The 22393-nt window shown below is 41.3% G+C and overlaps 1 protein-coding gene across 1 annotated transcript in view; it reads left to right on the top strand.

Moving 5' to 3' along the window:
* inppl1b (inositol polyphosphate phosphatase-like 1b) overlaps nucleotides 1-22393 on the top strand; it is a 106558-nt gene that overhangs the window by 5348 nt on the left and 78817 nt on the right. The window contains exon 2 of the mRNA XM_028815817.2: nucleotides 20893-20956. Coding sequence (XP_028671650.2) covers nucleotides 20893-20956 — 64 coding nt within the window. The remainder of the gene's footprint in view (nucleotides 1-20892; nucleotides 20957-22393) is intronic.

Genomic DNA, 22393 nt, shown 5'->3' with positions numbered 1-22393 from the left:
CGTGGCAACACTTCAACTGAATTGATATATTCATACCACATTAGTCTGCTCCACTACCTCATTGTTTAATATTGACAATAGTTCAACTACAGAAGAAAAATGAAAAGAATATAATTTAATGGGGGGCGGCACGGTGGCACAGTGGGTAGCGCTGCTGCCTCACAGTTAGGAGACCTGGGTTTGTTTCCTGGGTCCTCCCTGCATGGAGTTTGCATGTTCTCCTTGTGTCTGTGTGGATTTCCTCCAGGTGCTCCGGTTTCCTCCCACAGTCCAAAGACATGCAGGTTAGGTGTGCTTGGTGTGTGTGCCCTGCGGTGGGCTGGCACCCTGCCCAGGGTTTGTTTCCTGCCTTGCGCCCTGTGTTGGCTGGGATTGGCTCCAGCAGACCCCCGTGACCCTGTAGTTAGGGTTGGATAATGGATGGATGGATAATGTAATGGACAGCAGACATGGACCGGCATTCTGGCCTGGACTAAACAAGGATTCTTACCCGGCTTGGATGAGAGTGCAATGGAAGTACCCCTAAATATTTTCTCCCCCAGTAAGTTAGGTGGCAGAATCCCTGGGTTGGGATTCCCACATGAAAACCCACGGGGCATGCTAGGACCTGTAGTACCATGGGGCAGCCCTGCTGGGCTCTGCCGGGGCCTCTAGGGGGAGCTGCTGGGATTCACAGTCCCTACTTTCAGGTTCTTCCATTTGATCCGGAAGAACCTTCACTGGAACTGCTCAACCTCATCCAGGCCAGTTGGAGTCGGGTGTGGAGGATGGATAAAGCTCACCTGGAAGGTGTGGAGTAGAAGAAAAGAGAGAGAAGAAGATTTGTATTGTATTTATCTTACTTTTGAAGCCTTTTGGAAAGGTATTTGTGAGAATAAACCTTTTATTTAAACCGGGACTTGTTTCTGTAAGGTTGTGCCTGGGGTTTGAGGTGCTGCAATGCCCCCTACTGCTCACAATAATTAATGATATCTGATTGAAAGCATCAAATACTGTAAGTAATAATAATAATAATAATTCATTACATTTATATAGCGCTTTTCTCAGTACTCAAAGTGCTATCCACACAGGGAGGAACTGGGAAGCAAACCCACAATCTTCCATAGTCTCCTTACTGCAAAGCAGCAGCACTACCACTGCGCCACCTGTGAGGTAAATTAATACAATGTATTGTGGTAGTATTTGGTTATACAGTACTTTTTTTATTCATATATTCATATTATAATCTGTGCATGCTAAAATATAAGACCAGCCATACTTAATAAATATGCTTATTTATTTCCCATTTTTAAGACAAAAATCCACCCATGTATTCATTTTCCAAACCTGCCTATACCACAACAGGGTCATAGTGAGTCAGAGCTTAATCTGAAAACAAACAAGAGATGGAAAGTAGAAATCAAACTTGGACCTGGAGCCAGCACACCATGCCCACTCATACCAAGTCAATGATGGTTTGCCCATCAGCTTAGTGGGATATGGGTGGCAGAACAGGTGTACAGGAGAAGAATCCTCAAATTCATGAGGAAAATATGCAGAATGCAAACACATAATTCATTTGATTGGAAGCCATTCTTCTGGAGCAGTGTTTGAATTTAATACATTATACTTGTGATGCTCTTGCAATCAGCCTGGTCCACTATATTTACACAAAAATCTGTAATGGAGGGTAAAACAGCATGGACTTTAGTAGGCATAGAAAAGATCAGTGGCTACTGACTGCAGTTTTATTTATTTTGTTCATTTGTTGTCCAAAAGAAAATATAATGTTGAGCAGCAATAGTTGCTTAGTTAATTGTATTTATTAATTTAATTATTAACAGAACAGAGCATAAATTAAATTACATTTCTAATCATGAAGACTGGAGTGTGCACTCACTATGGAGCAGAGCATAATGGTGGATTTCATGTATTAATAAATGTTTATGAACATTTGCCAGCTACATAATATGGGAAAAAATGTGATTAAGAGCCAGGTAATCATTAGGCTTTTGAAATCTGTCCAGCATTGCAAGGGCAACAGAAAATTTGCTAAAATAATTTTTTATAAAACAGCTGTTGGGAAAGATAGAAATGCTATAAATGAAAAATGGCTATGGAAAGTGAAGATTGAAGAAAAATATACCAGTAGATGAATATTTACTGGTGCAGGAAATGGGACTTTGAGCACTGTGAAGAATTTAAGAAACAAGGGTGCAAGGGTTCAGAGTATCAGGCCAGATAGCTCTCTTTAAATGACAGAAAATAGCTTACTGGGTTCAACAGTAGTAATAATAAGAAAAGGAAAAAAGTGTTGTTGAAAAAGGTGCACTTGTTAATTGGAAAAAACTATACTGAATAGCAGGTCCAAAAGTGAGTAGGTCTTCTAGTTAAATAGGTCCAAGTCCTGAAGAGGCATACTTTGGAAGGTGCATCAGGGGTAGAGTTAGGCATCATCTTTCTGGGGTTGTTCAAAGCGGCAGAGGAAACAGGAGATGCGGTTAGTGACAGCGTCCCTTCTTTCTTTGGAGCGGTGTTGACAGGCTTATCTGAACCTTCCAGGTGGTCCCAATGTGTACGTGCATGACAGCGTGTAGCTGAGCCTATTCGCCTCTGTTTCCTCTGTGCTGTGGTGAGAGGCCCACTGAGACCTCTCCAGCTCTGTGAATGTTGAGATGGTAAAGAACGGTCATTGTAAGCTGCCATATGTTCAGGGAGGTAATCATTTCATTTCATTTTCATTTCACTGGAGTGGGCTTAAAGCTCAGTGTTTACAAATGGAGCTTTTAGTGTGAATTGAACTTGTGCAGTTATCAATGGATCTGAAATCTGTCTAACAGTTTAATCATATCTAAAACATGTCTAACAATTCCTAACAAAATGAAATGTTCCCTGTCGTTTCCCTCTAATTCAAAATGTAATAAAGAAAGGAGTATTTCTTTAAAAGAGGAACAAAAAATAACATCATAAAGTAGTAAAACAGACTGGGGCAAAGCATTGGGCTATACTGTATATACTGCTCAAAAAAATTAAAGGAACACTTTTTAATCAGAGTACAGCATCAAGCCAATGAAACTTCTGGGCTATTGATTTGGTCAGTTACTGTAAGTAGCAGAAGGGGTTGTTAATCAGATTCAGCTGCTTTGGTGTTAATGAACTTAAAAACAGGTACACTAGAGGGGCAACAATGAAATGACCCCCAAAACAGGAATGGTTTAACAGGTGGAGGCCACTGACATTTTTCCCTCCTCATCTTTCCTGACTTTTTTTTCACTAGTTTTGCATTTGGCTACAGTCAGTGTCACTACTGGTAGCATGAGGTGATACCTGGACCCTACAGAGGTTGCACAGGTAGTCCGACTTCTCCAGGATGGCACATCAGTACTTGCCATTGCCAGAAGGTTTGCTGTGTCTCCCAGCACAGTCTCAAAGGCATGGAGGAGATTCCAGGAGACCGTCAGTTATTCTAGGAGAACTGGACAGGGCCATAGAAAGTCCTTAACCCATCAGCAGGACCAATATCTGCTCCTTTGGGCAAGGAGGAACAATACGAGCACTGCCAGAGCCCAACAAAATGACCTCCAGCAGGCCACTGGTGTGAATGTCTCTGACCGAACAATTACAAACAGATTTCATGAGGGTGGCCTTAGGGCCCGACATCCTCTAGTGGGCCCTGTGCTTACTGCCCAGCACCATGAAGCTCGATTGGCATTTGCCATAGAATACCAGAATTGGCAGGTCCACCACTGTCACCCTGTGCTTTTCATAGATGAGAGCAGGTTCACCCTAAGCACATGTGACAGACATGAAAGGGTCTGGAGAAGTAGTGAAGAACGTTATGCTGCCTGTAACATTGTTCAGCATGACCGGTTTGGTGGTGGGTCAGTGATGGTCTGGGGAGGCATATCCATGGAGGGACGCACAGACCTCTACAGGCTAGACAATGGCACCTTGACTGCAATTAGGTATCGGGATGAAATCTTTGGACCCATTGTCAGACCCTATTCTGGTGTAATGGGTCCTGGATTCCTCCTGGTGCAGTTCCTGGAGGATGAAGGAATTGATACTATTGTACAACTGAACACCAGCAAAACCATGGAGCTGATGGTGGATTTTAGGAGGACCAGGCTCCTCATGGACCCCATGACTATCAGAGGTGACTGTGTGCAGAGGGTGCAGACCTATAAATACCTGGGAGTGCAGCTGGATGATAAATTGGACTGGACTGCCAATACTGATGCTCTGTGCAAGAAAGGCAGAGCCGACTATACTTCCTTAGAAGGCTGGCGTCTTTCAACATCTGCAGTAAGATGCTGCAGGTGTTCTATCAGACGGTTGTGGCGAGTGCCCTCTTCTAAGCGGTGTGGGGAGGCAGCATAAAGAAGAGGGACACCTCACGCCTGGACAAACTGGTGAGGAAGGCAGGCTCTATTGTAGGCATGGAGCTGGACAGTTTGACATCCATGGCAGAGCGACGGACGCTGAGCAGGCTCCTGTCAATCACGGAGAATCCACTGCATCCACTAAACAGTATCATCTCCAGACAGAGGAGCAGCTTCAGTGAAAGACTGCTGTCACTGTCCTGCTCCACTGACAGACTGAGGAGATCGTTCCTCCCCCAAACTATGCGACTCTTCAATTCCACTCGGGGGGGGTAAACGTTAACATTATACAAAGTTATTGTCTGTTATACCTGCATTTTTATCACTGTTTAATTTAATATTGTTTTTTATAAATATGTTGCTGCTGGAGTATGTGAATTTCCCCTTGGGATTAATAAAGTATCTATCTATCTATCTATCTATCTATCTATCTATCTATCTATCTATCTATCTATCTATCTATCTATCTATCTATCTATCTATCTATCTATCTATCTATCTATCTATCTATCTATCTATCTATCTATCTATCTATCTATCTATCTATTGACTGGCCCCCATGCTCGCCTGATCTAAATGCAATAGAACACCTCTGGAACATTATGTTTCTGTCCATCTGACACCGCCAGGTTGCACCTCACACTGTCCAAGAGCTCAGTGATGCCCTGGTCCAGCACCTGAGTGAGTTTGATAGCGGCTGAAATGATTGGTCTTCATGTGGCCTCTTTGTGATCTTAATACACAGTGTCACATATGTGAAGGTGGGACACCTGTTTTATCGTGGAAAAGTTTTGGGCTAAACTTTGTGTGTTACACTTACCCTTCTGAAAGATGACATAGCCGAAAGCCACAATGCACTTGTAGTCAGGTATACAGCCTAATATCACCCAGGACGAAGTGCTACCATGACTCTTATTTATAGGAGGCATCTCTCCTTTTATTAAACCCTAGATCAGCAGAATGGAGCAACATGGCAAGTATGGCAGCAGGATTAGTTACTGTATTCCATCACTTATAGTCATTAACATCACTCCCTATACCAAAAGTGGAACCAAAGCAAGTGAGTGTGATAATTCACACCATGCAGCATGGATGTTTAGCAGCTTTTCATGGACAGTGATGACCAAAGCACCCAATACACAACTGTAATCTCATTCTTGTGATTACTTAGATTACTTGGATTTTCTTCATTTCTGTTCTTAATTTTGAATGTTGGATTGCATATTCTGCGGTGGGCTGGTGCCCTGCCCGGGTTTTGTTTCCTGCCTTGCGCCCTGTTTTTTGGGTGGGATTAGCTCCAGCAGACCCCAGTGACCCTGTAGTTAGGATATAGTGGGTTGGATAATGGATGGATGGATTGCATATTGAAACGTGGTTGCTCTAAATTTCCTTTGTGGCCAAATCCTTTTGCCTTATTTGTTCACCTTTTTGAGCTTCTTTTGTGATTTTCAAATAAATATCTTTACTTATTAAAATTCCTCATTGGCTTTATGTTTCCAAGACAGAGGTTTTAATGGTTCCTCTTCCTTGAAATGCACTTTTAATATACAGTATTTTGGAACATTAAAGTAATTTTAGAACTCAGAGTTCCATTTTAGGCCATTATAGGCTGAAGCCTGGCTGTGGAGTTTGGGGACTGCCTGGTGTGAGACCTGCTTGTGAGGCTTTTAGAGGCCTCACACCATTTTGCTATTGACAGCACACTTGAATCATGATAATGGTGTGGAGATCTCTTAGTGGCTATTTTCTTCCTGCACCTGCTGCGATCAGTTCATTGTCTAACCTTATAAAGCTGGTCTAACGTGGTTCTCTTCCTGAGACTGTGCACTCTTTTTTTTTATAGAATTGCTGTGCCAAACCATGCTTCTGACAGTAGTCACCAGCTAATTGACATATTTGGTGCTTGTGTAACTAGGTAGGTATACATACTGAGCAGCTTCCACCAAGCAAACAATTCTGCTTAATCAGCTGGTTCAGACCAGTTCTTACATTAACAAACACATCAAAGGACTCAAGTGGTCAATGCACACTTCACAAAATCTAAAAATATGGTAGTGGAGAGAGCTTACCTCCATATGACCTACAAAACGAATCATCTTTATATTTCCAAAATCTTAATGCTGAAAAAGAATAGCTAAAATACATTGTTAATAATATCATACTTCACATCAACACCCATTAAGGGATCTGGGAAGCTGATATCAAGAACACTAATAGAAAAAAATGTAGATATCTGCATGTGATAGGCTAAGATACTGACTCCATCATTGCTCCTCCATCGATTAAAGGGTAATGGCATGGATCACAGAACAACAGCTTTTAAAGTGTGGGACTCCATTCATGTTATTTTTTATAACATCTGCTCTTGACTGTGTCTAGACTGGTGATTGGATGAATCAATCTGAAATAGCATTTCACCTTCCACAAAGAGCTCCACTCCTCTTGAAGCTGATCAATGTTAGAACTCTATATGGAGATGATGCTGATAACTTTTCACAGTTACACGGCATTTGTTACTGAAAAACATTTGGCACCTGTATGACTCAATGCAACTTATATCAACAAGCACAAAGGTTTACTATTGTCAAGGACACTCCTTATAGCCCCAGCTCCAATGAAAGAATCGTTCTATATATTGCTTTTTATGCTTAGTGGAGCACTGTTTATTTTTTTTAAATCACACATTGCATCTAGTTTTCCTTTTCCAACTTTGCATATTCCAATGCATTTTTATATCTACAAGCTTGTTAATATAATGAAAATATACAAAACAGGATGTGATCATGATACCTAGATAATCAAGCTGCTTGAGTTTTTTCTTCTTTTGGGGCTGTTAAATGCTAAATGAGAATAACAAGTTATCAATTAAAACAGGCTATCATGGTATGGGGGATGTTTTAATTTTTACCTTTAAAAGCTTTAATTTTTCTCTAATTTTCAGTAATGGGGATATGTGATACTGGGATGAGATGCTGAGAACTGATGGGATACTATAAATTCCTCAAGAGATTTAAAGTTTTTTTATGTTTTGAAATATATTTGAATTAATAAAGTCCGTATGCTGAATCATCTTGATGTCATTATATTAAAGTCAGGGGTTGTACCCTGGCTTAAGTTTATCTTTCTTTTGTTGTTACTGGTTTGAATTAGTATTTTTATATTGTTTGAATATTTTTTGTTATCATGTATCATCATTTTATGTTTATTTACTATTTAGTATTTATGTATTGTGTATTTCCTTATATTCCTGGTGTTTTGTGGGTGGTACCCCAAGAGGCAGGGCCACCATGATGTCACTGCTGAGGGACCGCCCTCGGCTTGTATATTTCAGGCTGCAGGCGTAGGTCCGTCAGAGATTCATTGTGCATTGAGAAGCTCAGACCAAGTGTCATGTAAGTTTCATTTTGATTTGTGGTTACTTATTTTACCTGTGTTCATTGGATTTTTCCTTTTGCTTTTATATTTGGATTTTTTTGGTATTGGTTTCCTTTTTAGGTAAATCCTTTTGCCTCTTTTTGCTTTTTTTCCTGTTTCTTTCATGCCAGAGGTTTTACAGTTTTACCTTCTCCCTTGAAAGACATTTTTGTGCATTTTGAGTATTTAAAGTAATTTTTGAACCCTTAAAGTCTATTCGCAATTTTTAATTATGCCTTACGCATGTTATTCAGGTTGCAGTGCTGACAGTTTTAATGTGTATCTTCATATTTTCTAATAAAATTTTCTTTCACAATTGCTTATGTTTTTTTCTTAATTTTTGTGTTTGCTGTTGAAGTTCCTTGTGTCTCAGTTAAAAATGAACGAGATTATTAGACTTTCAGTTCTACAGTATGAAAAATAAAGAAAAATCAAGCTACTGTTATCAGTTTTTTATTCTCATTAATGATATTAAAAATGAGGGCCTAAACCTGTCTCAACAGTACTGAACATAAGACAGGAATGAAACCTGGACAGGGTGTCAGTTCATTGCAGAGTACACTCATGCATACAAGGCCACCTTAGAATTACCAGGCAGCCTAACATCAATGTCTTTGGAAGAGTGAGGAGAAACTGAAGTACCTGGAGAAAAACCCACACAAACACAGAAATCTGCAAACTCCATACAGCTAACAAGCAGTCACTTTACTTGACCCAAAGGGGCGGTGTGGTGGCTCTGAGGTTAAGGATCTGTGCTGGTATCCCAAAGGTTACCGGTTTGAATCCCCGTCACTGCCAAAAGAGATGCTACTCTGCTGGGCCCTTGAGCAAGGGGCACTGTACAATGGCTGAACCTGCGCTCTGACCCCAAGGGGTATGCGAAAACTAACAAATTCCTAATACAAGAAATTGTATAAGGCGAAACAAAGAACAAAAAAAATAGCACTATGTCCGTACATTCACAGACAACAGCCACTGAAGGCTTTGCAGTGCTACTGCTTGAAGTTGGCTCATGGAGTCACTGTGCACTCAGTGGCTCTTACATTCACCAATATACAGTTAAACATTATAGAGCTTTGTCTAAGAGACTCTCTGCCAGACAGTAGAACATGGACTCTGCTGCCATGCACTAGTGCATCCAGACCTTGACTTGGGCTGATGTTTTTCACACTGGGCATAGAAAATGTGGGGAAAGGATCAAATTAATGTTCCACATGCCTCAAGCATGGCAGATGAAGGAGGAAGCTTGTACTTGAACATATTTTGAAAAAAGCTGTCATTTCTTTGAGATGGAATGTGTTTTGGGTGGGAGTTAACTGTGTGTTATACATTAATGTGTACTTTACAGAAATTATTTCATTGGGAAAGTTCAGGATTTGAACACATAAAATCAATAACATATGGCTACTTTCTTGGTAACTTGGGTACCTTGTATGAAAAAACTGAACTGAACTGTAACGTTTCTGTACTCAACTGCAGTTTAAGGAGCAGACATACCAGAATTTCTATGAATAGTTTGCCCTACGTGGAATCCTCAAATAAGACCACAGTATTCATCTCTTGGTTGTGAATGTGCAAAATACCCAATAAGATTGATGTGACATACACCTCTCAAGATATAGTCAGTTTTTCACCATAATCACTCCTTACTGCTGCACTTACAAAAACTGAAGGAGTAATTCTGAGTGTCCGCCTTATTAAATACAAGATCTAAACCCCAGTTACTCTGGTGACTCTGCATCTGATGTGCAAATTAAAGAATAATTGAGGCTAGGATTTTGTCCTGGTATATCTTCTATATTACTGAGGTTTCCCATTTCATGACCAGAAATCTTCTTTCCCAATTAACTATTCAGAGATTTGACATTTATGTTTCTGTAGTTCACTTTTACTCTATAGAATACTGAATGTTTTAGTCACTAATAATCAGCAGGACCACAGAAGCCATGAGACGACTAAAGTTCAAGCTTTTCTGTCTCCTAAAATATTTACAGCAAGAAAAAGACAGCCTCTTAAAATTTTATAGACAGACATAGTCTGTTATTATTGCAGCAGAAGAGACCCTCCCTCCATAGCAAACTGCATCCACAGCTGCCTAAGGACGTCTAATAATTTTACATTACCTTGGCAATGGCAAGAGAAAATCACTCCAAGTCAATGCGGCACACTTTCCACAAAAACACTTTCCAGATGCCTGCATTCTTGTTTTTTGCAGAGCACTTTTGGAAAACTGTCTTTTGTTAATTTTATTGCTCTTGAAAATGTGCAAGAGTTGCATTGGCAAAAAAAGCATGATTAAATAAAAGTTCAGCAGGACTCTTTAAAAATAACAACATCATGCACAGAAACAATTGAGGCCAAATAATGTTAGATACACCTAAAGAAAAAGTCATAGTGCACATATAACGTTTGGCATTGTTCATCAATGGATGTATTTTAGTATTCTATGTATTTTATTAAATTATATAATCCCAAACACTTTAAGAAACTCATTTTTACAAATGTATGCTAGAAGCTTTAGTTACTTTTTCTTTGCATATTGCACTTAGGACATGCATATTTGAACAAAGCAAATATTTTAATATTGCAAGAGCTGAAAATGTTTAAATCCTTATTAAAAAGGAAACCTTATTTTACATATTCTTTAACTCTCATTACTAGTTTAATAAAGCAATTAATGATTATTCCATAAATGTAGGAAATATAGGTATACAATAAAATAAAACAAAAAAGTGTAAATATCCAAAGTTTTATGTTGTATTGTTTTAAATTACTGAACATGCATTTGGTATTGGATACTGGACACACTTTATTTACACTTAATGTGTAAATGGGCGCTGAAGTAAAATCCTTGAATCCTTGACTGAAATCAAATGTAATAATTCATGAATGACTGCTGAAATTATATCATGTCTCCTGTCTGCAGCATGGACTGAACCCACACATGCTCTTCAAGAATGGTGAAAACTGCTTCCACTTCTAAATGAAGACTGTGGCCTTCTTATAAATGACTTATTATGTCGCGTTTGGGTTATACATGTATACCAGTTATCTCATGACACCCCTCCAAAAAATGATGTGTCATGTTGTCTGCACCTTATTTAGGTGAACAGATCTACCTTCCCCAAAGAATGGAGCTATCTTATATTAAGGATTCAATTACAGTGAAAAAATTACAAACAATTAATATTTGCACTATTACATTTTGCACAGATCATGTCAGGTATTGTCTTGAACTCTCACTGTAGACAGCAGCAAAAGAAAATATATTAATATAAAATGACAACTCAAAACTACAGATTACTTTTTAAAGTAACAAGTGACCTACCACAATACTTATATTATTAAATTAAAATACCATGTTATTATTATCCCAGCTGCACTGAGTGTAATACAAGAAGTACCGATACAGCACTCCTTGCAGCGCTCAGTCATGCAGAAAAGTAGAAAAGAGTGAGCCACATGCAATCCAGTAATAGAAACATATTAATTAAGTGTCATCCTATTTTTAATCCTACTATTTGCTATAGATATGTTGAGACAGTGTGATCAGTTGACACAGCAGGCAGTACTCATACCACCAATCATCGATGGCTCATGTCGAGAATGTGAAAGGGGGCTGAATGGGATTTACTTCACAGTACATGTATTTATAAAACACAGGAAAATGATCACAACTGGCTGTGTTTCTGGTCTGCTTCTTGAAGGTTCATGTATAGGCTTAGGATTTAATAGCAAATGCTGGCAAGTCAGAAGTGCAGTTTTTCATAGAAAAGAAGAAAAAATAGCACAAAAGTAGTACACTGTACCACATTATATTTTATAATAAGTAACTATATCACATTTGTAGTTACATTTTTGTAACTTATGGGTAATGTAACTACTGTAAGTTACTTTTAAATGCAATGTTTCCCAAACTGCTTTGGAAAATGTTGGCATCGGCTCGATGCTTGTTTTCAAACTGATGCTGGAGGGTTGATGCTGACTCATTTTTCAGCGCATTTCTATGACATTGAAGTGTTTTGCAAACGGTGGACACTATAGTGGGACTTGTGCCTGTGAATAGGGGTGTTTAAGAAAGCAGATTTCTGCGTTAACTGAGTAATTTACCTTTTCCTGGGTTTTGTGTGTGCATGTAAATGTACTCAATGCCAGGTGGTCGGAGCCTTTGAAGAATACAACAATATTTATCCATCCATCCATCCATCCATCCATTTTCCATTGAATCTGAACACAGGGTCACGGGGGTCTGCTGGATCCAATCCCAGCCAACACAGGGCACAAGGCAGGAACCAATCCCGGGCAGGGTGCCAACCCACTGCAGACAATATTTAAGACTTTGAATTAAAAAGGTGTGACCAGTGCTGTGTCCATGGGCAGAGAATGACAAAAACATTGCAGTAGTTTTCCTCTTTTTATTAAACTGATTCCTTAAGTTCAGGGATGTGGAAAAATGTATGCTTTTTGGCAGGTATGTGAAGGTGTCTGTGGTGACTGTTTTAATAATACACTAGCCAACCCGCGGCGTAACATACGCCGCATAATTATGTATTGATGGGTGAACACTTGCTGAACGACACAGTTGTCCAAATGGGGTGGGTTTGTGGATACCACTGTGAGTGAATGAAAAGATGGACCTCTGGAGAGAGCAACATACAATTGTCCGTGACTGAAAGCGGGATCGTCTGTGACGATGGAGGCCACGCTGGTGAAAGTTACTTCGTCGGTAGGGATAAGTTTCAGCACTTGTTCATTAAGGTGTAGCGAGTCTTCGTTGTTGACGCTTAATATAGCTTGCGTAGTGAGTTGTTCCGGAGTCACAGTTGAGAAACACTTTTTTAATGTCTTTTAAGCACAGGGAAAAAAATTAACATGTGAAACATCCGTAATGTAATAAGCCACCAAGAAAAGTAACATTGCAACCATGAATGCTACGATCCGATTGCTGTAAACAGAAGTGAAAACAAAATCGAGGCCGGTGCATTCTTTAACTGCCTTGTAGCGCAATGGTAGTGCTGCTGTTTTGCAGTAAGGAGACTGTGGAAGATTTTGGGTTCGCTTCCCGGTTTCTCCCTGTGTGGATAGTGCTTTGAATACTGAAAACACCGGTATATCAATGTAATGAAGTATTATTATTCTTATGCGTCCAGCGCTCTCTCTCTCTCTCCCGCGCCTGTATGCGTGTGTGTGTCGCTCGCTCTCTCTCGCTCGCTGCACGTGTTCCTGCAGGCATACCAGTAAGTGAATGAAAAGATGGAACTCTGGAGAGAGCAACATACAACTGTCCGTGACTGAAAACTGGTTTTGGCAGATACATGCACATCTTTTTGAAAGTTTGGCCCTGTGCCTTATCAATTGTCATCGCAAAGGCAAATCTAACAGGAAATTGTCTTCGTGTTAAAGTAAAAGGCAAATTATCCGCGACAAACTGTTTTACACGCTGCATACCAACCCGCGACGTAGTATACGCCGCATAATCACGCTGCTTTTTTAATGTTTTTTAAGCAGAGGGAAAAAAATGAACATTTGCAAAATCCGTAACGCCACTTTCAGTAAGTACAATGCACACGCGTTTAATTTGTCAGCCACTTTTTGCCAGCAGTCTTTTCTGGTTTGGGCTACTATTGCAGTGTTACCACTTGTGCATATTAAATCTTGAAATCCTTCGAGTAACTAATTAACTAACTAACACCCACCCAGCTTGTGAGAAAAAAATGTGCCCGTTCTTTCATCATTTTGTTGCAGCCTATCAAAGACTTGCTGATCATGTTTTCTAGACTCAATATACAGTGGAACCTTGGTTCACAACCATAATTCGTTCCAAACCTCTGGTCGTAAACCAATTTGGTCGTGAACCGAAGCAATTTCCCCCATAGGATTGCATGTAAATACAATTAATCCATTCCAGACCATACGAACTGTATGTAAATATATTTTTTAAAATATTTTTAAGCACAAATATAGTTAATTATTACACCATAGAATGCACAGTGTAATAGTAAAAACATTGAATAACACTGACATAAACACCCAGGCTCCCTGCTCAGCTGCATGGCATGTGCAGTGCATGCGCAGGCTCTCTCTCTCAGCAGCATGCAAGCCTCCCCAGCCCCCCCACCCCCTCTCTCTCAGCAGCACGCGAGCCCCCTCCCCCTCTCTCAGCAGCACCCGAGCCTCCGCAGCCCCCCCTCTCTCTCAGCAGCACGAGAGCCTCCCCAGCCCCCCCCTCTCTCAGCAGCATGCAAGCCTCCCCAGCACCCCCCCTCTCTCTCTCTCTCACTCTCAGCAGCACTGCGAGCCCCCCCTCTCTCTCTCAGCAGCACGCGAGCCTCCCCAGCCCCCCCCTCCCTCTCTCCTCTCTCTCTCAGCAGCACGCAGCCTCCCCAGCCCCCCTCTCTCTCAGCAGCACGTGAGCCTCCCCAGCCCCTCCCTCTCCCTCTCTCTCTCAGCAGCACGCGAGCCCCCTCCCCCTCTCTCAGCAGCACGTGAGCCTCCCCAGCCCCCCCCTCTCTTTCTCAGCAGCACGCGAGCCCCCTCCCCCTCTGTCTCTCAGAAGCACGTGAGCCCTCTCTCTCTCCCCCAGCAGCACGCAGCCTCCCCAGCCCCCCCTCTCTCTCAGCAGCACGTGAGCCTCCCCAGCCCCTCCCTCTCCCTCTCTCTCTCAGCAGCACTCGAGCCTCCCCAGCCTCCCTCTCCCTCTCTCTCTCTCAGCAGCACGTGAGCCTCCCCAGCCCCTCCCTCTCCCTCTCTCTCTCAGCAGCACGCGAGCCCCCTCCCCCTCTGTCTCTCAGAAGCACACGAGCCCTCTGTCTCTCTCAGCAGCACACGAGCCCCCACCCCCTCTGTCTCTCTGCTTCGGACATTTCTCCCCTGTGTAGTGTGTGGAGCGAGTGAGGAGAGAGAGAGAGAGCAAGCCAGTACCTTACAGTGAGCGAGAGCAGGCTCGAAGGCAATGTGTTCCTGTGGTATAGCTGGTCCATAGCTCCCCTTCAAAAGGCCATTTTTTATCAGGCGACTGACAGTAGTGGAGTCAGGCACAGAGAAGGGCTTATTGGTTTTTAAAGACTGCTTCCTTCATTGTGTTTTAACTTCAGTTTTAAAGGATTGCGCGGCTCTCTCTTGCGCTGCCTGTGTGTGCCTCTGTCTCTCTCTGGTGTTGCCTCTCTGTGTGTGTGTGCGCACCCCTCTGTCTCTCTGGCGCTGCCTGTGTGTGCACGGCTCTCGCACTGCCTGTGTGTGAAGCAAGGTTCCACTGAGGTTGACTAATGAAAAGTCAACGTGGCTCAGAGCTGCAAGTGTACTGTGGCACAGACAAACAGAAATGACGGCATGTTTCCCTTGGCGTCGCGTCCGAGTTGGTGGGCGTGGCTCTGTAATTCTTTTGTCGTATCCAATGGTCTAAGAGTTGGTGGGCGTGGCTCCTTCCTGCGTGCGCCATTGGCGTCTTACTTGTCGGCGGTTTAGTGAATCCATGCCCCTTCCGGCGTGCTTTCCATGGTCGGCTACTTGTCTTCTGGCTTAGTGAATTATATATATAGATTTTTCATTGTGAGGTGCAACTAAAGAAAGAAAATTCTTTATTATGTCTTTTTAAGAAAGGGGGAAAAGGTATATTATATATAAAAGGTGATTATATCATGGTTATTTAGGACTGTCAGTTTAATGCTAATTAAATTTATTTAAATTTAATTGTATAACTTTTTTAGACTAAAAAATTATTCTTATAAATCTTATTTTAGATGCGTTTTATTATAGTGTTTTAAGATCTGAGCATCTCTGGTGCAACTGCATTTTCCTTTTATTAATCCTAAGTAAAATCTAAGAGTGTAATTTTCATCCAACATTTTCTTTTTCTCTGAACCTTCACTGTTTAAATATTAACAAAGGAATTTTAAAAGTAAATACATATAGGTGCCTATCTAGGTGTGGCATGGTGGCGCAGTGGCAGAGCTGCTGCCACACAAAAAGGTGACCAGGGTTCATGCCCTGGATGCTACGTGCATGGAGCTTGCATGTTCTTCCAAAGTCTACTTGGGTTTGCATCTGCGTCCCCCCAAAGACATGCTGCTTATGTGAATTGGTGCTGATAAATTGACCCATGTGTTGTTCCTGCCTTGTGTCTGATGATTGTTGTGATAAGCGGGTTAAGTAAATAGATGGATGGATGATACCTGTCTAATTTACATTTTCATCTGCTGTTGAAGATTCTGTGAACAAATAACAAAAAACAGGGAGCAAAGCATAGTGACATAAAATGCAGCCAGAGCATTAGTGGAGGCTTTAACACAAATGCTGCATGCTACAACACTCACGGCTAGTCCACTGGATGAGTGCTGTGGCTTTCAACTACACAACTGAACATGCAAAATATGAAATTAACTTAGGTTATATGGTTACATGTAGTGAACTGCATTTATAATTATTGATTTATGTTAACAGTTAACCTGTGAATTTTGTTTTTGGAATAAACTTAATTTTGTATAATACAAAATTTTAAAAATATTTTATGGAACTGCAGTAAGGGAGACAATGTACTGGTAGCAGAGGATGCTAGGTGATCTTTTCCCTTAGAATTGGTTAACCACATTTAATCACCAATCATTTTCACTCTATTCAAATCAGACCAAAGATCCAACCAATCAGATGTCCATGTGAAAAGATTACATCAAATGTAAGAGATAGGTGCCTGCACAAAAACACACAGGTACTTGTGCTTTGGCTGTGGTCTTTGCATGTTTTTTATGCAGTTTGTCATAAAAGCAAGTCTTGCACGAAACAAAACAAAGGGAACCTCTGTAAATGCAGAGAAATAATGTGGAGCATAAAGCAAATCAATTATGTGGGCTGTAACCAGTAAATGACCAGAATGCTGTCACAGTATCCTTGAGGTATTCCTAGGCCAGGACAGGGTCCACATAACGTACTGCTGGTGAAGATTTGCATGCAAAATATTTGCAGTGCAATGTCAGCATTAGAGATATGAATAAGAAACTACACACACTTAAAATACACGTCATGCGAAATCTTTTTTAAAAGAAAAAGTCTATGCACCTAAACAGAGTTTCAAAGATTGAACAGTTCAGGGAAAAATAACGGGACATGTGGACTTCATAATCAGCAACTATATGGAGGTGATGAGTCCTTGGGGTAGAAAATGTTTATACTTCTCCTGAAAGTTGAAAGGTCCCTTGGATGGAGAAAGCAGTATGCAGAATAATGAGAAGTGCATTAATAACATACAGTATATGGAGTATAATTACACGTGGGAGCGAGTCTCTGTAGTAGCACTGTATTCTGACTCTTTTGGTTTTCTTCTCTTGGAAAGACTGTAACAATCAGGTCTGTATCAGAGTCACTCAGCTGTAACTGCAATGGAGGCTTAAATGACACTAAGTCACTCAGCTCCTGAGCTAAAATTCTGTTTGAAGCAAGCGATAAAGCTCCACATTTTCTTTTCTAAACCTTATCTCCAGCATACATAATACTAATTTATTTTAATTTCTTTTTCAAATACTAAATAGGTCTGTCAACTTGCATACATTTTTGTGAGCTTCTTTTCTTAATATTCTATGCTTTTTCATCTAATTAAGGGTTTTACTCCAGACATGACAACTCACGCTTTTAAACTTAAAATAATGCACTGGGACTTTTATACATTAAGTATTGTAACTGTTGTGACCACTAGGGAGTGCTGCAGAATTCCAAACCCCAGACACAACTACTCGGACACTAGTCCTGCGTTCAAATCAAAGCATTATTAGAACAAATTACCTTAACAAAGTCTTGTTTTTCATATAATAACCTTAAGACAAGCACAAGCACAATTACTATTCTTTTTCTTTTCTTCATTCCTCCTCCACTCTTGAGCTTTGTTCATCCTCCAAACCTGACTCCAACTCCTCTAGATGAGGTCAAGCGGTTCCTTTTGTCTTGAACCCAGGAGTATTTCTGGTGCTAGGGCATAGGCCATTGGAAGCACTTATGGACCAAACAGAAGCCCCACAAAGTAGGGATCACGTATCCCTGCAGCAGCCCCAGAATCCAACAAGGCTGCCCTATGGGACTACAATTCCCAGTATGCCTTGTGGGTGTCCGTAGAGGTAACGTCGCCTAAGAATGCTGCCACCTAGCGTGTCGGGGGAGCATGTAGCCCTGCCAGGTTGTCTCCCCCTGTCCTTCCATCACACTGGCCATCCTGATAGGGACACCAACCCATGCATGCTGTCCATCACACTGTGCATTGCATATTGCTAGTTTTCACAGTGTCACATTTATATAACTTACTTTAATATGCTTTCATCTGAAATACAGATTCATTGAAACCTTAGTGATTTTTCCAGCATCTGTTAAGTACAAATATATTAAAATGGTGTTAACAGGCTTTAGAACTAAGCTCTACAAATACTGTTTATATTAACTGCCTGAACTGAAATGTCCTATTTATATTTTTTGCTGATAGAGCTCCAGAACAGCATTATAGTAGCTTTAAAACTGAATGGATTTTGAATTTAACAGAAATTGAAGATTGTGGATTATGAACATAAAATGATATTTTAGAGATGCCTTTGCTAAAGTAACAAATCTCCTGCTTTCACAATATTTTAACAATTATCATTAGACATTCCTAATGATGTGGCCACATAATGTATTCATTTTTCTCTTAATTTACAAAGTTTAATTAATTTTGGACAACATGATGCCACAGGGGTTAGGGCTTGTATTACTCATCATCTCACACTGTTTATGTTTAAAATCCTGACCTGAGCACTGTAGACTTTATACATTATTTCAAATTTGGGTGTTTGTTTCTTAATATTCAGTTTTTATCCCATATCCCAAAATTGTGCACCATCCATCCTCTTCCGCTTATCCGAGGTCGGGTCACGGGGGCAGCAGCTTGAGCAGAGATGCCAGACTTCCCTCTCCCCGGCCACTTCTTCTAGCTCTTCTGGGAGAATCCCGAGGCGTTCCCAGGCCAGCCGAGAGACATAGTCCCTCCAGCGTGTCCTGGGTCTTCCCCGGGGCCTCCTCCCGGTTAGACGTGCCCGGAACACTTCACCAGGGAGGCGTCCAGGAGGCATCCTGATCAGATGCCCAAGCCACCTCATCTGACTCCTCTCGATGCGGAGGAGCAGCGGCTCTACTCTGAGCCCCTCCCGGATGACTGAGCTTCTCACCCTATCTTTAAGGGAGAGCCCAGACACCCTGCGGAGGAAACTCATTTCAGCCGCTTGTATTCGCGATCTTGTTCTTTCAGTAACTACCCAGAGCTCATGACCATAGGTGAGGGTAGGAACATAGATCGACTGGTAAATTGAGAGCTTTTTCACCACGACAGACCGATGAAGAGCCCTCATTACTGCGGATGCCGCACCGATCCGCCTGTCGATCACACGTTCCATTCTTCCCTCACTCGTGAACAAGACCCTGAGATACTTGAACTCCTCCACTTGGGGCAGGATCTCGCTACCAACCCTGAGAGGGCACTCCACCCTTTTCCGGCTGAGGACCATGGTCTCGGATTTGGAGGTGCTGATTCCCATCCCATCCGCTTCACACTCGAATGCGAACCGATCTAGAGAGAGCTGAAGATCACGGCCTGATGAAGCAAACAGGACAGCATCATCTGCAAAAAGCAGTGACCCAATCCTGAGTTGTCCTGAATTGTGCACCAAGTAGGTTAAAAAAATAGATGGTGTCTCTGATGAGGTATCCATTCATGACAACTTCAGTCTCAAAGACTCAGTCTCTCTGAGACTACAGCAATTTGAGGACTTTGAATTACAGAACAGTCCTTTTCAGCCACTGTTCCAATTAGAACTCCTCTGACCCAGCGACCAGTAATGGCTTCTGTCTGTGATGGTGCCATTTACACACTCTCCCTCTTTCAGCCACACTCTGCCCAACCTTCACATTGCATTCATCCCCTAAGTGAATGTGGATCACAGCATTCGTCTCTGCCCAGGAAACTGTTCCAGATGACTTTCCTTGACTAATCCCCCCACCTTCCATATTCAACCCTAGAAGACCTCATCCCATCTATGCATGCTCTCTGAGACAACAATGACAGAGCCTGAACTCAGTGGTGATGAACATACAGAACAGCCTTCATAGCCAGCTGCACAGAAACAGAACTCACTTGATGTGCAGTGCAGAAGGCTGCTGTCAGGGAGGAAGAGCACAGTGGGGACTGGGAGGGTATCTCAGCTGATGGTGGGGGTATTGCCCTGAGTTAATTCCATAGCAGAAACAGATGAGATTTATTTTTATCATTTTTTTAAACCATTTGTAAGTGAAAATGGGAGACATAATAATTTGGTTAATGCTGCTGCTAGTGCCTTAGCATCCAGTCCTAGCCCAACTCAGGAGTTATCTTTGTGTAATAAAATGGTTCTCCTTCTCCGTATTGATTTATTTCCAGGTTTATTGTACCAGTTTATTCCCACATCCTTAAAATGTATATGTAGAGCAGGTTGAGAGGTAACTCTAAACTGGACCTGTACAAAGTGTATGCGTATCAGCGTGTTCTGTGATAGACTGATTCTTCATCCGGGATTGGTTCTTGGTTTGCACTCAGTGCTGCAATGAAATAAGAGGCAATGGAAAAAAAAAAAATATTTAGACAAACCGAAATTGGAGCGACATGGTGGTGCAGTGATAGCGCTGCTGCCTCGCAGTAAGGAGACCCAGGTTCGCTTCCTGGGTCCTCCCTGCGTGGAGTTTGCATGTTCTCCCCGTGTCTTTGTGGGTTTCCTCCAGTTGCTCCGGTTTCCTCCCACAGTCAAAAGACATGCAGGTTAGGTGCATTGGCGATCCTAAATTGTCCCGTGTGTGTGTGCCCTGCGGTGGGCTGGCGCACTTCCCAGGATTTGACCCCTTGACCCTGTGTTAGGATATAGCAGGTTGGATAATGACTGACTGACTGACAAACTGAAATTTGTCAGAACAGGATAGGAACAGAAATTACTCTTGCATAATCTAAATTGCTATCTAATCTCTTCTCTCGCTTGTGTTTATGAGCATGTTTTTTCCAAATGTAGATGAAAGTTTCTATTTTTGGACATTTTATTTAAGTTGGCTTGGGATAAGTTTGTAATGCAATGTGTTTCTCCTGCAGATTCCAGCGTCATGTTCACACATACCGAATTCTCCCTGATGAGGACGGATTGCTGGCAGTGCAGGTGAGTTTGCCTTAACAAGACCATCTCTTTTATCAGTTTTTGCAATTCACTGAAAAAAGAGACTTTAAAATACAAAAATTACAATAAGGTCTTTACAGATCTTATAAACAACAGTCTAAATTGCCCATAATTCTCATTTAGCCACACAGGCTTAGTCTTAAACATCAACCAGTCCAAGATGAAACATCTGATATACATAGTAATGTATATATTTATTGTAAATTCAAGCTCAGATTTCTTGGCAAAAAAACATTCCAGAAATGTCACAAAACTAAAGGTGCAAGGGAAAATAATGGAGGGGTGGGGTGGTGGTTTTGTTGATGAAGCATGATTTTTTTGCCCTAGTGAACCTGTATGGATGCCATTTGAAAACAGGCCATTTTCATTTTCACTCAAATTTTTCATTTAATTTTTCTAACTCCAGACCGGGCAAAGCCATTTAGTGCATTTCAATTATTAAATAGATATAAAAGTGTGTGCATTTGTATAGTCCAGGGGTAGGCAACGTCGGTCCTGGTGAGCCGCAGTGGCTACAGGTTTTCATTCCAACCCAATTGCTTAATTAGAAACCAATCATTGCCAATCTCAGACCTTATTTAATTTTATGGCTTGTTAGTCTGTGCAATGTAAGGCTCTTATATCATAGATTTTTTTCCTTTCCAAAGATATCATCCAAATGATATGAAGCCTAAAACAGATCATTTTCAGTCTGTCACATTTTTCTATTAAGTGTTTTATTAAATCAAACAGTGCATGATGAACACACACAGATGTAACTGGAAAAAAGCTAGCTGGAGAACTGCTGGCTGCTTTGTCTTTTACATCTTATTGCTAATAAGGAGCAATTAAAACACTGAATGCAGCAGTTTAAGATTGAAATAAGCAATTAAGGTTGGAGAACCTTAACAAGCGAGACCACTAAAATGAAGCATCAAAATGTCACTTAAGCAATATGTGCTTCATCAGCAATAATTGAGTTCTCGTTAAGGAACTGGGTTGGAACAAAAACCTGCACATACTGCGGCTCACCAGGACCGACGTTGCCTACCCCTGGTATAGTCAGATATCAAAGAAGTATTACAGTTTATAATGTGACTTAATCAAGAACATGGGGTTCTCAGTCAGATAAGGGGCAGAATTAGGCAACAGAAAAGCATGGAATCCTTATAACCAGAAAAGTATGGAATCCTTACAACCAAAGAACCATGAGAAGAATTTATTGGCGCATGGCTTTACTTTGAGTGATAGTTACAGAAGGGGCACCCTGAAGAATAGATTAGTGGCCAAATATCAGACAGGGAAAGAGAGCTGAATCAACATTTGTTTTTGGATGCATTTCCATAAAATCCTAAAGTGCCTATAGTATCTTCATCATGTACTGTATGTCTGTCCAACTGTCTGTATGTCTGCATGAAACAACTCAGCTGACAGTGGACT

The sequence above is a fragment of the Erpetoichthys calabaricus genome, chromosome 12 (assembly GCF_900747795.2).
Source record: "Erpetoichthys calabaricus chromosome 12, fErpCal1.3, whole genome shotgun sequence".
Classification (NCBI taxonomy): Eukaryota; Metazoa; Chordata; class Cladistia; order Polypteriformes; family Polypteridae; genus Erpetoichthys; species Erpetoichthys calabaricus.
This window is presented reverse-complemented; position numbering and strand designations above follow the sequence as displayed.